General features: G+C 36.0%; 1 protein-coding gene across 5 annotated transcripts; it reads right to left on the minus strand.

The window, feature by feature from the left end:
- Positions 1-796: 796 nt before the first annotated feature.
- LOC123706459 (coiled-coil and C2 domain-containing protein 1-like) lies at positions 797-10759 on the minus strand. 5 transcript variants are annotated; one of them, XM_045655740.1, is made up of 15 exons: positions 10566-10759; positions 9949-10156; positions 9032-9239; positions 8418-8740; positions 7720-7938; positions 7064-7152; positions 6653-6814; positions 6071-6260; positions 5506-5644; positions 5080-5197; positions 4726-4838; positions 3968-4145; positions 3325-3476; positions 1852-1963; positions 797-1395 (listed from the first exon to the last, which is right to left on the minus strand). In XM_045655740.1, the coding sequence occupies exons 1-15, from the start codon at positions 10608-10610 to the stop codon at positions 1276-1278; spliced, it is 2376 nt and encodes a 791-aa protein (XP_045511696.1). In that variant the 5' UTR covers positions 10611-10759; the 3' UTR covers positions 797-1275. The 5 variants fall into 5 exon arrangements, with proteins under 5 accessions (XP_045511696.1, XP_045511698.1, XP_045511699.1 ...); XM_045655742.1 differs by having other exon boundaries at positions 4726-4802; positions 5044-5197; XM_045655743.1 differs by lacking the exon at positions 4726-4838 and having other exon boundaries at positions 4967-5197; positions 7064-7140.
- Between the last annotated feature and the right edge of the window lie 2141 nt (positions 10760-12900).

Consider the following 12900-nt stretch of genomic DNA (forward strand, 5'->3'; position numbering starts at 1 on the left):
AACACTTATTTTAAGCTATTGCTTCTATCGCGGGCCTTGAGCGCGGGGACCGAATCGAGAAATTCCGTAACGAAAAAACCTCACGCTCCCCACTCCGACGGGCACGAGAGGTGTGGCTTGAAGGCATAGCATGCAATAGCTTTACCGCGGCAGTCCCCGAGTGCCACACGTCTTTTATTATTATTTTTGATTGAATTTTACTTCACGATCACGATATTTTCAGTTGAACTTTTGTAATTTTTCATCAAACTTTATTAAAGCGAAGCTGCGCGTAAAAGCTAGCTAGTTTTATTTAAAGGTTCTTTTAACGTGTTTATTTGAGATTTAAATTTCTCACAGATCTATAGCTGCTTGATTGCTTTTAGCAATAATTATATTAGATTTATTTTTGGATATAAATAATACAAAAGATACTTTGACGTTCTTTGTCTATTTTCTTTTATAATTAATCCTGTTGGTCTTAGCGTGATAATATATAGCCTATAGCCTTCCTAGATAAATGAACTATCTAACACCGAAAGAATTTTTCAAATCGGACCAGTAGTTCCCGAGATTAGCGCGTTCAAACAAACAAACAAACAAACTCTTCAGCTTTATAATTTTAGTATAGATTTAGGACTACTCGTCACTGTAAAAAAATTGATAAGTCGAATTAAAAAAGCAATATAATGTTACTTTCAAAGTATGTACTTTAAGATAAGATCGAGTAAATAGGATGACAATTAATCAGAATATTAAAATCTAATTTAATTATTCAATAAATATAGCTAAAAAATATCACATAGCAATAAAAATGATTTTGAATTTTTACAGAAAAACACAGTTTTAATTACTACTCGATACGATTTGATTAAGTTAAACGTCGATCGATGAATATCATTTAAATGCAATTCTATAAAATAATAAGTTTACAAAAAAGCTCGTATTGCATAGAAGAATAAAACTTCACTCATTATCTTTAAAAGGTTCCTAAACGAACAAACCTTTCTTCTTTTCCAGATAAACATAAATTCATTAAAGTACTATAAACAACTAGACACAATCGCCCCTAAAAGTCGCCAAAAATGACCCAGCGTTACATAAAACGTTCATTGAAATTAACACTTTATATCGCAGCAATAACGTTCAAATTTCATTGAATTCGCTCATGCAAAAACTCTGCCCAATACACGCATCAGCAGAGTTTTGCTTCGGACAATTTTTTAACGATTATGAGTATATTTATTTATCATACGCCAATGAGGGTAGTTTGAAAACATCGATATTATTTATTTATCAATTATCGATAACAAGCCAGCGGTGTTTGGTATGTTCTATCTGCTGTTGCAATAGTGGTGTGCGCACACGCATGCGCACTTCGAGCGAGCCGCCCGCTGGACGACGGCCGTCCATTAACTGTAATAAAGTCAAGTTAGACAGTTTGTATAATAAATGTTTTTAATTTTTTAATAATCATAAACCGTATCACTTCAAAATGTAATAGCAGCGTTACAGCCTCAGCTGCTTACACATTTACGCTGAGTCAGTTATCCCCTTCCCTGAAGTAATACAAATATAATATATTTAGTTAGTCTACACATTATGACGTTATACCTTCGTTTTTTTTGTAGTTATAAGTAACTATGGTTATGTAATCAAATGTACTGTATCATTTTATGGAAATAAATGTATTTCTATTCTATTCTATTCTTATATTCCATTCTAATGTGATTGTGATCCCGCCCCAAAAACCTCGTTTTTTTCATATCAATAAAACACAAGAGATCTTAAAACATCTACCCTATTCATCCAATTTATTATTTTTTTATCTTTTCAAACGTAATTTCCCAAAAAATCTCTTAAAACACTCACCGGATAAGCCTCATGCAACGTGACTTGCGTTTCAAGCGGCGCCAATTTCACTGAAACTGCGCCCAACATCGTGTCCTTGCTGAACCAGCCACTGCAACACAACAGGTTACACCTGCGGGATATGCCACTACACCACACTACACTACACTAGGGTACACTACACTAGGGTACACAAGACTATATTAGGGTACAGGAAAGTAGGGAATTTTAGACTAGACTATACACTGTTATGCTAGGGTACACTACATTAGGGTACACTACACTAGGGTACATTACGTTGGAGTATTGTACAGTACACTACACTAGAACACAATACATTAGGGCACACTACATTACAAACACTTCTATGCGATTCAACAAAGAGAAAATATAACGTCAAAATGGTTAAATTTTTAATCTGGTAAATTCGTTTAGATGAACGCCTATGACGTCTGGAAATGGCGCTGAATCAATCCTATTCTTTGTTGGATCGCATAGTAGGAATTAGAGGATACGATAGTCAATACCAGGGTACATTAGATAAGATTAGGCTGACGATGAGTAGACTACACTATAGAATATTCTATATGAACTAAAAATATTGTTACAAAATTACAACATTAGGGAAGTATACGTAATATTCAGCAAATTTTTTATAAGATGCTTTCACTATTTTTTACATAATTATTATGATTATAGTAGAGCCATTTTAATAGGCAACATTTGACAGTTCAACAAAATTCAACAACGTAACCTAGTAACGACGACATAGAATAACATGATATTTCGTTTTGTTAGAACTGCACATTTGCTTAACTTTTTTAAATTACGATTACATATTTATAATAATAATGACCAATACAAGTAATTTTAAGATTTCATTTTACTGATAAACCATTCTAAACATAATAAACAATTTCTGAATTGAAGAACTGACGTCGCTACAATTTTGTGTCAATAAACCTTTTTTCTTTTTAAATACCAGAGATGTTACTCTAAAAATCGAAATCTGACATCTAAAATCGAATGCATTGATTACTTGTGAATAAAAATTATCATAAATTAATAAATTCGATTGACAAATGTTTCAAATCCGTATCGATTAATTCACTTTAATCGATGTTTTTATGCAAGTTACATCTCTTCGAAGATAAAATTGATAGACGTCAAATGTTGCCTATTAAATTGGCTCGACTATAGGATAGAAATTTATCATATATACGGGCATGGCTACGGTTAGTTATAAAAGAAACTAATTAAACAAAAAAAAAGACGGGTTGCACTCCGGGAGTGTGAAAACTTGATTATTAACGTTCAGCATGTTTGATATTTTGGAATGGTATCCGTCTTACGCATGGAATATAAGGGCAAAAAAAAAAACATCCGTCTTACGCTTTTTCGATCAGGCCACGTGTCCTGACGCGAGTTTAAGATTTTATACCCAACGCCGCTAAAGAAGTTTTCACTCCAAAAAGTAACAAACATCCAACTCACCCTCTAGAATAAACTTCAAATTTGACACCGTGCCGCTTGAAAACACGCAGACAAGCCCTCGCCTGCCGCTGTATGGGCAGAACGAACGTCGCGTCGTACTGCGGACTGTTCGTGTCCTTCACGAGTGCTGTGCGCTCACTTGCCGGCGCGTCCTGCTTAGTGTTTCATTTGTTTATCGTTTATTGTACAAAATAACTAAAATAAACAACAAATTGAACAGCGTGACACTGAAACACGTGTAGACAAGCCCTCGCCTGCCGCTGTATGGGCAGGACGAACGTAATATGAATAGTTTTACATAACAAAATTAATTGCACAAATGGCGGTCTTAAAACAATCCGACTCGAAGGACCAAACATATAAAATCGGATCAATGAATAAAATTTTATGATTTCACAAACAATTACACATTTGCATAAATTATAGTCCGTTAATTATTTTTTATATTCCCCATAATTTATGTACCAACATTTCCCCATACGCCATAATTTATGTGCTACATTATTATGTATCTAACAAACAAATCACATATCTAACTTCATAATTTTTTGACTAATCAAATCACATATTTTGACCTAAGACCTTTGAGCCCTAAGGGGCTCAATGGGTTAAATAACCAATTGAATACCATAAAATACCTCACCTGCGGGAAAGGAAACTCGAATTTCACATATGTATCCACCTCCCTGGGGTTGGGCACATTGTACGCGATACCGCGCACGATTGTGAGCTCTAAGTCGTTCTCGTTAAGGTCGCTGTTGCACTGCACTATCGCGAACTGACGGCCCTCGTAGTGGAACGTGGGTGGCGGTTGGTTCAGACTGGAATTCAAATAATCAATTCACTTTATGGTATGAGTTCAAAGCATATCAAATTACGTGTGCACTAAAATATACAGAAAAAGAAATTTACAACAGGTGGCGGAATTGTTTTTAATTGATATCAAAGTTGTTTCTTTCTGCAAAATAAATTTTCATTTGTTTGATTTTACACACTGCTCTAAACGATGTTACAAAATAAGAAAATTAAGTCACGTTTCAAATCTTCTTAATAGTCGGTAATGGTCATGGTTAGTTACAAACAGTTCTACAGATTTTTATTCCTATTTTTTTTGTGCTTTTTTTGCTATTTTTTCCAATTAAACCTACCTCTTAGCTACAGCCACTATACATCCAAATCCTGCTTCAAACTAACCACCATGTGCTCAAAGTGGTTACTCTCTGCTATATTGCTCATAGCGGTAATGGTCACGGTTAGTCACCCACAATTTAACAGGATTTCTTTACGATTTTTTGTATTTTTTTCTTAACAAACTCACTTCTTAGGGCAATTAGTGACGAACAGCCTCAACTAACGAGTTATCTAATACATTTTTTTGTGAATTTTTCCTATGAAACCTACTTTTTAGCAACCGCAACCACATCCAAATCCTGCTTCACGCTAACCGCCATGTGCTCAAAGCGGTTGCTCTCCGCTATATTGCCCATAGCGCGGTAATGGTCACGGTTAGTCACCCACAATTTAACAGGATTTTTTTTGCGATTTTTTCTTAACAAACCCACATTTTAGGTTAGTTACTGACGCACAGTATTAAAATGGGTTATCTACAATATTTTTTGCAATTTTTTCCTATTAAACCTACCTTTTTGCAACCGCAACCACATCCAAATCCTGCTTCACGCTAACCGCCATGTGCTCAAAGCGGTTACTCTCCGCTATGTTGCCCATAGCGCGGTAATGGTCACGGTTAGTCACGCACAGTTTCAGTTGGCGGGTTAGTTGTGCGTGTAACCGCGACATGACGTCATCACCGTCGCTGGTAATGAGGGAATCTTCTCTCGGGTCGCAATCTTCGGCTGCTACTATGTCGAAACTGGAAATGAGGGCTTTTTATGACATATTTCTTAGGATTTTACAATATAAAAAGTATATATTAAACACACATTGCAGTGTTTAGTCTGCGAAACATAAAAAACGTGAATAACAAAAACTGTTTTAAGTAATTGCCGGTGATATATCCGGAAAAATGAAGATCTGTTATTTTTGCACTTAGATGTAAAAAAAATATATAGATTATTTCTAGGATTATAAGAAATGGTTAAGATTGGAAGATTCAAGCAATCAAGACAACCATCATATGAAGGTCTAATTTTGACAATTAAATGAAATATAAGTACTCACGTCTCCTCAATTTGTTTCTTAGCCTTAGGCGGTAGAGGGATAGATTTCAAGTCAACGGGCAGACCACCCTTTGTCGCTTCTATCAAGGAATCGAACCCTTTCGCCGCGCGAAGGTATTCCTTTGCTTGCTCTATGTTACCTGTGGGGTATTTTAAAAATATTATTATAGTTTTAGGTTATGAGTGTGTTTTTTTAGTACTAAGAGATTCGACTAAGAATAAGAATATCAATGATATTTGTGTTAAATGTTATTTTAAAAAATACACTTTGCTTTACAAGTTTTTTTGTAGATAAATAACCGTTGATTATTTTATTTGACCCTTACAAAATTGCAATACAAACGCACATTAATAGCGTTTAGTATACTTCTCTTATTGTGATTGAACTATCAACTATGACGTCACAATATCGCATTTAATCGAACCTATTCTTTTTGTATCGTGATTCTTGTTAAATGCTACGCTATGTCGTTTTTAGTGCGTTTATTATCTTACAAACTGAATTTGTCAATCAAGAAAAAAAGCAAAATTAACTACTTACAAAAAAGATACAAAATATAACTCACCGCTCTTCTTAGCATTTATAGCCGCTTCCTTATACTCCTTCTGTCTGTGCATCAAGAGCAACAATTGCTTATCATTTCGGGACAATTGTGGGGACGGTCGCGGGGACGGTGCGGGGACACTGGGGCTTGCGGGGCCTGCGGGACTTCGGGGGCTAGCGGGACTTGGGGCTGGTTTGGGGCTTTGTTGCTCCTGTAAAACATACAAATCTTTAGTTGACCATTGCCAATTCGAAATTTTTTAATAGAGAAAGAAAGAAAGAACACGATTTATTACTTATTTTGGCGTTTTAAAACACACGAAGATACATTATTAGGAAGAATATTACATTTTTAAGGGTTCTTTACAAACAAATCTCTCGTGGAAATGCAGCCTAAAAAATAGAAAAAATTCGATCACGAGGAGGGTGTCTAGCCCGCTTCTTTTTGCCATACCGTGGCAACGGCTAATCCAATTTAAATGAATGTTAAATCATTCGGAAACCTATTTCAAATCTACCCTCAATCGATTTATAATTCTTCATCTTCCTCCAAAATCTATCTAAAATCTAACATTAATAAGTTTTTTTACACTTTTAAACTCACTCCAGGTATAGGGGCAAATCCGTTCGGTGTGGGCAGTTCATCCAGGGGCAGAGGTTTGCCCGCAGCGTGCAACTTGATTGCGTCTTGATACTGTTTCACTATACGCCCCATACGACGGGCCTTTGAGGAATTGCCTTGTTCTTTGGCTTTTGCTTCTTGTTCCTGTAAAAAAAAAGCAAAAGTAAATTAAAATGATATAGCGATTTTTGAAAAAACAAATAACTTCAAATTTTAGTAGAACCAGTCTTTAAGTCACTAGTATTATGATTTTAAAGTTGAGTTGATTGAAGAATTGATTGAAGTTGGTTACGAAAGCACATTATATTTTCTGCTACCAAAAAATTTATTGGCAGATGAATTTGAAAAAATACTATGAATGCAAATAAATCAAGAAAAATATATTGGCTTTACCTGAAAAGCTGCAAGTCTCTGCCTCAACGCTTCATCTACAGTGGACGCTGTGATGAGTGTCCCTTCAGAAACTGGAGCTGGGGTTGGTTCTAATTGAAAAAGGATATTAAGTAGAACTAAAAATTCTAAATTAATGTCCATGTCTTAGAAATTGCAGTTAAGAAGCTGTCACTAACAAAGAGGTTATTAAAAGCTGTTTCACAAGACTTAAACTTGCTCGAAAATAGTCCAAAGCAAAACTCTGCCTATGCGTTAATTACGCAGAGTTTTCTAATGAGCAATATAAAATACTTTAAACATTACTAAAACAAAATAATGTGATAATGTTAATGAACGCTTTATACTTTATCACTACATAGTATAAAACAAAGTCGCTTTCTCTGTCCCTATGTCCCTTTGTATGCTTAAATCGTTAAAACTACGCAACGGATTTTGATGCGGTTTTTTTTAATACTTAGATAGAGTGATTCAAGAGGAAGGTTTTTTTGTATATAATTTATTAGGTTTTCGACATTAAGCGGGCGAATCCGCGGGCGGTAAGCTAGTAATTATAACAATAACAATACTCTGGACATTTTTAACGATGACTTTGTGGCAATTGTGAGTCCATGTTTTTATAGTAAATCTGCTAAAAATAACCCAACTTCCCAACTCACCAGCAGAATTCTGCACTTGTTCCTCACTGGTCTGCGCCCGTACAGCAGCAGCGATAGCCTCGGGGGTGGGCAGCTCGTTCAGGTCCATGGCTTCACCAGATTGGAAAGCTTGAACAACTATATCGAATTGTTTCACAACTTTCAAGTATTCGAGCGCCATGGTCTTGTCACCGGCGTGCTTGCTGGCTAGAGCTGCCGCTTTGAACTCTTCTTTGCGTTCTGGAATGATTGCCAATATTAAGATTATTGTTTTAATTTACTCTATTGATCTGGGATAAAAAAAAAGTCGAAAAATATTTGTGGTGACAAAATTCCTGGACATAGCTTTCTTTGCCTACTCATTTTTTTTCATAAAATTCGAAAATAAATATCGTTAAAATACCATGTATGCTACATGGCAGGGTTTATTAGCGGAAAATATACCCCGGTGCAAATACGAAAAAAGTTAAATGTACGTAATAGTTTATAATTCAACCTTGTTCAAAACTCTTGGAAAAAATTTCCAGGCAAAACTATAGTTCAAAATCAAACATTTATTTATTCAATTAGACTTCTTCGATAAGCACTTTTGAAATGTCAATACATATTTTTAACATTAATACCACCGATTCGGAAGGCAGTATCTATGGAGAAGAACCGGCAAGAAACTCCATAGTTGGACTATTGTTAAAACAAGTAATTTAATAAGCATAACCTACTTAAAATAAACCTCAATCCCTCCTCCTTAGCTGGATCTACAGGCTCCGTCGGCAACTGTGGTGGCGGTTCCTTCGGCTCAGGCGGTGTTGCTGGTCTCTTCTCCAGGGATTCCGCACGCGGTGGAGGAGCTGGGGCCCTTCGAGCTGGTGGCTGAGGAACTGGTTCTGGAGTTGATGGAACTACATCTGGAGGGGCTGATGGTGCAACAGGTGCAGCTGGCTTGCCAACACTGACAGCGGGAGGTATGTCTTCGTCGTTGATCGGACGGCCAGCTTTCGCTTGTTTTAGTAAGTCGTTCAGGGTTTTCAGGCCGCGGCCGAAACTGCGAAAAATAGTTTTACACTAAAACAAATACAATAATGGTTGCCTCATTTTTCTGTAACAAAATAAGTATAGTTCAAATTAAATTTAACAAAACATGTTGTTATTATACAGTTTTTTTTTTCACATCATATCCATTCATTATACTCACTGAACAATAGTTCAATTTTATTTATATTTTAATAATGAAAAGTTACACCATAAACTAGCATGCTTATGAAACATGATTAATTATGTGGATAAGTAAAGGAGTTAATCTTCATTTTAATAAAGTGTTTCATTATATCTTTACCGTCTAGCCCTACTACTTTCGCCACTATCCTTAGCAGCCTTCTCGGCTATAGTATAATTAGATATCCTCTCTTGCAACAAACTGACGGTACTGTTTTCTGCACTAACAGCTCCTGGTGGTGGGGGAGCTGGCCTGCTGAGTCGGGGAGCTTCATCATCAAGAGCCAGCTCTTGTAGTTCGTTAAGTAAGTCTGGGTCGTCATCATCACCTGTAGATATGTAATGACATGAGGTAAATAGTGATGATTAATGGGGAAGAATGATTAATGTTATTCTTGTCAATGAACACCTCTCTCATCTATACTAATATTATAAAGCTGAAGAGTTTGTTTGATTGTTTGTTTGTTTGAACGCGCTAATCTCGGGAACTACTTGTCCGATTTTTCGGTGTTAGATAGCCCATTTATCAAGGAAGGTTATAGGCTATATATCATCACGCTACGACCAACAGGAGTGGAGCCACGGGGGTGAAACCGCGCGGAGCAGCTAGTTGTTAATAAAGACATCATAATATATTGATATCCTAAGTAACCAATCTCAAATATTGTAATCATCATGATATTTCTTTTTTCAGAAAGACGTATTACAAATAAATAAGTATGAATATATTTAATCAACTTAACACTACATTGTCTAGTCTAGTCTGATAGGACATAGAAGGCTGATCACCTACATTGTTCCTAAAGAAAATCGATCAGTGAAACAGATGTAATGCATCTGCCCCTTACCCCACTAGGGGACATGGGACTTCACTTTACATTGTCTAAATACATGTTACAATCAACATAATGTTTAAAATATCTCACTTGTATAGATATAAAATTTTGAATATATGCATTTATTTAGTTATGTAAGACACACTGTAAGCTCTTCAATAAATTATATTTATTTATTTATTTAATTAGTATGAAATCTTACCAGATCCCTCATCATCAGAAGGCACATCCCTCAAGCTAGCAGCAATCATAGCATCCAGGTCAGCTGGTGCCACCGCAGCTGGTTTCTTCGGCTTGCTCCTCTTGCCACCACCACCAGTGATCGCAGCTAACTCCGCTTCTAGGTCTCCATCGTCATCAGATAAATCCATTGGCTCATCGTCTAAATCTGGCATGTCTATGAGGCCAAACTGTCAACAAAACAATTTTTTATCTTATAGGAACATGCATGTCATTAATATGACGGTATGGAAATTAAAAATTAATTGCTTAAGAATTGCAAAAATCCTATGTAAACTTGGGTTTAATGCATCAATAAATCATATTCATTAAAATGAATGAAATTTCATTTTTCTTTGCTAGAATACCCTATTTTAAAGGTGCAATTTTTGAGAATGCAAATACATAACTGAATTATGTTGTTGACATACAATCAGCTGATAAGAAATAACAAATATGAACATATTATATTGGAATATTACGAATAGGGTATCTGACGGCAAGTCTAAAAATATATTGCCTGCTATTTTCTTTAATATGGTCTAAGGTTACGGTCTAAGATCATATAGCATTAATGTGAAGTAAATTATAATGACTCACTTGCGACAAATTGCCTCTTTTTCCGGAATTAGGTTTCCTCGACATTTTCTTGTTGTATTAGTACCTTTCTGTCTTATTAAATACAGTCCTCATTTAAATTGAATACAATATAGATGCTAGGATATCAATTATCGGTTTGTTTTTATTATAAAATATTTGTGACAAAGAAAATAACATCAAAGATCAACTTCACAAATCTCAAATCTGTTTGCTTTGGATGTTGACAGTTGACACAGATGTTGATTGTTGACTTTGATTATCAAAATCATTTTGTTTGTGGTTATCTATAATCTTTGACAGTTGGCAAAATAAACCATAACAATTTAATAATGGCAATACAAACATTCACAACCGTGAACGTTCACAAACAGTTCACAACCTTGTTCTTTCACAACCAATTTATATTACAATTCCCAAAATTTATTTGAAACCGGTTTAAATAATTTATATTTTATATGTCGGCGCAACGACAATAAACGACTACCGTCAAACTACTAAATAATTATAACTAGCTAAAGTTTACTTAAATCTTTTTAAATAAGTGGTTAAATTAACGAAATAATTAATGTTTGTTAAAAATGATAAAAATTCATTGCAAAAATTAGAGTGGCAACACTCTCAAACTAATTCTTGTGTGTCATGGTTTAATTTAAATACGAGCGTCCGACGGCACAGAGCACATTCACGCGCCGGCCGTTGGAGCGTTCGGAGCTCTCTCTATAATTACGACGTGGAATAAAAGGGCAGTAAAAATACCCACAGGCGTTCTACTTCGAGTATGAGCGCCTGCCCTGATGATGGTGACGTCAGAATTGCTGACGTCACCTTTTAAAAATAGCCTTCGGGCCTTTTTCTTCCGTCATCAGAAGTGGGATAGAATTCAAGCTCACTCTTTTTAAATTTTAAACGTTTACGTAGTTTTGTAACGGCATACTGGCGTTTGTGTTTTTCTCGTGCGTTGTGTAAAGTAAAAGTTTGTTACGTGGATTATTGTAACGGGAGTGTGGTTCATCGAAGGAATTGTGCGTGCTATCTGCGCCTCTCTTTGTGATAAGCATAAATCTACGAGAACCTCCGAGAAATCTACGAGAACCTTCGAGAATCTGCCTATGTCACAAATGAGTAGGTGTTGGTCGCATGATACGCGAACGGACTGCTTCTGTCATGTGGAGTGTTTAGTGTTATGTAAGGTCAGTGTGGCCGAGGCAGTGTGTTTTTGAAATCCCGAGATGAACTACCGTAGTATTGTAATACGAGAAAAGGCGGACGAGGACGTACGATTGTCAATATGGCCGTGTTAGACGTAACTTTGGTTTAGTATTTTGTGGATGAATAGTTGTCATTATTTCATGTCAGAACATGATTAGCTTCTTAGATTAAATAAAGTGAGTACAAAAAACTGATTTCTTAATAAAACAGTTAAAATCTACGAGAACCTTCGAGAACCTCCGAGAATCTACGAGAACCTTCGAGAACCTCCGAGAATCTACGAGACCCTCCGAGAAATCCATGAGAACCAACCTCCGAGAAATCTACGAGAACCTCCGAGAAATCTACGAGAACCTTCGAGACTCTCCGAGAACCGACAAAAAACATGCCAAGATTATAACTTGACATTGTTACAGACTTTTACAACGAGGCTGGTGCAGAGCGCGCACCGCCTGTCAGTATGGCCGTGTCGGCGCAACGACAATAAACGACTACCGTCAAACTACTAAATAATTATAACTAGCTAAAGTTTACTTAAATATTTTTAAATAAGTGGTTAAATTAACGAAATAATTAATGTTTGTTAAAAATGATAAAAATTCATTGCAAAAATTAGAGTGGCAACACTCTCAAACTAATTCTTGTGTGTCATGGTTTAATTTAAATACGAGCGTCCGACGGCACAGAGCACATTCACGCGCCGGCCGTTGGAGCGTTCGGAGCTCTCTCTATAATTACGACGTGGAATAAAAGGGCAGTAAAAATACCCACAGGCGTTCCACTTCGAGTATGAGCGCCTGCCCTGATGATGGTGACGTCAGAATTGCTGACGTCACCTTTTAAAAATAGCCTTCGGGCCTTTTTCTTCCGTCATATACAATATCACGTATTTATAATTTGTGAAAATCCTTAATTTATTAATTAAATATGTTTGCTCATTTGTGTTTGTTACAATATAACACACAATATAAATATACTAATATTATAAAGCTGAAGAGTTTGTTTGTTTGAACGCGGTAATCTCAGGTCCAATTTGAAAAATTCTTTTGGTGCTTTAAAGATCATTTATCGAGGAAGGCTTTATAGTATAGGCTATATAGCATCACGATAAGACCAACAGAATCGG

Source organism: Colias croceus, chromosome 3 (genome assembly GCF_905220415.1).
Source record: "Colias croceus chromosome 3, ilColCroc2.1".
Lineage (NCBI taxonomy): Eukaryota > Metazoa > Arthropoda > Insecta > Lepidoptera > Pieridae > Colias > Colias croceus.

Excerpts from the sequence above, each read along its gene's own strand:
- LOC123706459 (XM_045655740.1), bottom strand. The coding sequence starts at position 10,610 with ATGTCGAGGAAACCTAATTCCGGAAAAAGAGGCAATTTGTCGCAA. Across the intron at positions 10,157-10,565 it reads AAAGAGGCAATTTGTCGCAA|TTTGGCCTCATAGACATGCC; the intron begins GTGAGTCATTAT and ends TTTTGTTGACAG. Across the intron at positions 4,146-4,725 it reads GTGGTTGCGGTTGCTAAAAA|TCTGAACCAACCGCCACCCA; the intron begins GTAGGTTTCATA and ends TTTGAATTCCAG.